Source organism: Corapipo altera, unplaced genomic scaffold (assembly GCF_003945725.1).
Source record: "Corapipo altera isolate COAL_440 unplaced genomic scaffold, ASM394572v1 58979, whole genome shotgun sequence".
NCBI classification, from domain to species: Eukaryota; Metazoa; Chordata; class Aves; order Passeriformes; family Pipridae; genus Corapipo; species Corapipo altera.
This window is the reverse complement of record NW_020889111.1, coordinates 1-2,372: the sequence shown is the minus strand read 5'-3', so window position 1 is coordinate 2,372 and position 2,372 is coordinate 1. Positions and strand designations below refer to the sequence as shown.

Below are 2,372 nucleotides of genomic sequence, written 5' to 3'. Positions count from 1 at the left end.
AGTGCTCCCAGTGGCTCTCCCATCCCCTCCCAGTGCCCTCCCAGTGCTCCCAGTACCTCTGGACGAGCATGGCCTGGCGCTCGGGGGGGATCTGGAAGAGGAGCTGCTGCAGGAGCCGGGGGGGCGCGTGGAGGAGCCGCTCCAGCATCTGGAACGTTCTGTAGTGGTCGCGGGTGTCGCTCTGCAGGACGGCCACCGACGTCCCCTCCCGCTCCAGGACACCCCCCCGGAGCCGCCGGGCCACCGCCTCGGCCACTGGGGACAGGGGGGACATTGGGGACATTGGGGGGACATTGGGGGGATTTGGGGACATTGGGGACATTGGGGACATTGGGGACATTGGGGGATATTGGGGGGATTGGGGGGACATTGGGGACATTGGGGACATTGGGGACATTGGGGGGATTTGGGGACATTGGGGACATTGGGGGGACATCTGTCCCCAGGTGTGTCCCAGGTGTGTCCCCGGGTGTCCCCAGGTGTGTCCCACCTGTCCCAGCTGTTCCCAGGTGTCCCCAGGTGTGTCCCCACCTGTCCCAGGTGTCCCCATCTGTCCCAGGTGTCCCCAGGTGTGTCCCACCTGTCCCAGGTGTCCCCAGGTATCCCAGGTGTCCCCAGCTGTGCCCAGGTGTCCCCAGGTGTGTCTCAGCTGTCCCCAGGTGTCCCTACCTGTCCCCAGGTGTCCCCAGATGTCCCCCCAGGTGTCCCCAGGTGTCCCCAGGTGTGTCCCAGGTGTGTCCCAGCTGTTCCCAGGTGTCCCCAGGTGCCCCAGGTGTCCCAGGTGTCCCCAGGTATCCCAGGTGTGTCCCCAGGTGTCCCAGGTATCCCAGGTGTCCCCAGGTGTGTCCCACCTGTCCCCAGGTATCCCAGCTGTCCCCAGGTGTCCCAGGTGTCCCAGGTGTCCCACCTGTCCCCAGGTGTCCCAGGTGTCCCAGGTGTCCCACCTGTCCCCAGGTGTCCCCAGGTGTCCCTCACCTGAGTGCCCGTCCAGCCAGAGCCGATAAACCTCCTCGTCGATGAGCGTCGTGTTCCCCACAAACACGTCCAGGTCGCTCGTCATGGCCAAACTGGGAGCACTGGGACCCACTGGGAGGGACTGGGAACCACTGGGAATGACCTGGGAGGGACTGGGAGGGACTGAGTCCAACTGGGATGGACTGGGATGCACTGGGACCCACTGGGAATGACCTGGGATGGACTGGGACAGACTGGGAATGACCTGGGAGGAACTGAGCCCAAACTGGGATGGACTGGGAATGACCCAGGATGGACTGGGATGGACTGGGATGGCCTGGGACGGACTGGGAATGACCTGAGCCCGACTGGGATGGACTGGGAGAGCCCCACACCCCAACTGGGACGGACTGTGAGAACTCTGCCCCTCAAACTGGGTCATACTGGGATCCCCCCCGGGCCCCCCCCCCCTCATACTGGGAACCCTCCAACCCCCAAACTGGGCCATACTGGGACCCCTCCCCCCCCCTGAGGACACGTCCGGCCCCTCCCCCACCCGGGGGGTCCCTCGGACCCCTCCCCCCACCCCGGGACCCCCCCGGGACCCCCCCGGACCCTCCCCCTCCCCCCCCGCCCCTCCCCCACTCACCGGTCCCGGCCCCGCTCGCGCCGCCGTCCGATGACGTCACTGGCGCAGTGATGACGTCACGGTAGGCGGGATCGAGCGCCCCCCTCCCCCTCCCTCTCCTTTTCCCCTCCCCCCTCCCGGAAAACGATCCCCCAGTAAGAACCAGTCACTCCCAGTAAGAACCAGTCACTCCCAGTAAGAATCGGCCCCCCCCAGTAAGAACCAGCTCCTCCCCAGTAAGAACCAGTCACTCCCAGTAAGAACCAGTCGCTCCCAGTTTATTTGGGGGGGCGGGGCCGCCCCTCGGGGGGGGCGGGGCCGCTCCTCGTGCGCTGTGGGGGGAGGGGGGGTGTCACTGGTGGGACTGGGAGGGACTGGGAGGGACTGGGAGGGCACGAGGACCCCCCTCCCGGCCCCCCCCGCGGTGTACTGGGAGAGCCCTGAGCCCAAACTGGGATGTACTGGGAATCCTCTCCCCCCACCCCAGCCCATACTGGGAGAGCCCTGAGCCCCAACTGGGATGTACTGGGAACCCTCTCCCCCCACCCCAGCCCATACTGGGATCCCCCCCAGCCCAAGCTGGTCCCACTGGTCCATACTGGGATCCCCTTCCCAGCCTATACTGGTCCCAACTGGGCCATACTGGGAACCCCCTCCCAGTCCCCTCAGCCCATACTGGTCCATATTGGGATCCCCCCCCAGCCCATACTGGTCCATACTGGGATCCCCCCAGCCCATTCTGGTCCCACTGGTCTGTACTGGGATCCCCCCCCCCCCCCCACCGGGCCCG

At 66.7% G+C, this 2,372-nt stretch overlaps 1 protein-coding gene across 1 annotated transcript; it reads right to left on the bottom strand.

Moving 5' to 3' along the window:
- Positions 1-56: 56 nt before the first annotated feature.
- Positions 57-1,696, bottom strand: FIBP (FGF1 intracellular binding protein; the record flags this gene model as incomplete). Its single annotated transcript, XM_027633293.1, has 3 exons — positions 1,604-1,696; positions 976-1,127; positions 57-255 (listed from the first exon to the last, which is right to left on the bottom strand). Coding segments are annotated over exons 2-3 (284 nt in total), but the record flags the coding sequence as incomplete, so codon positions are not given.
- Positions 1,697-2,372: the final 676 nt, after the last annotated feature.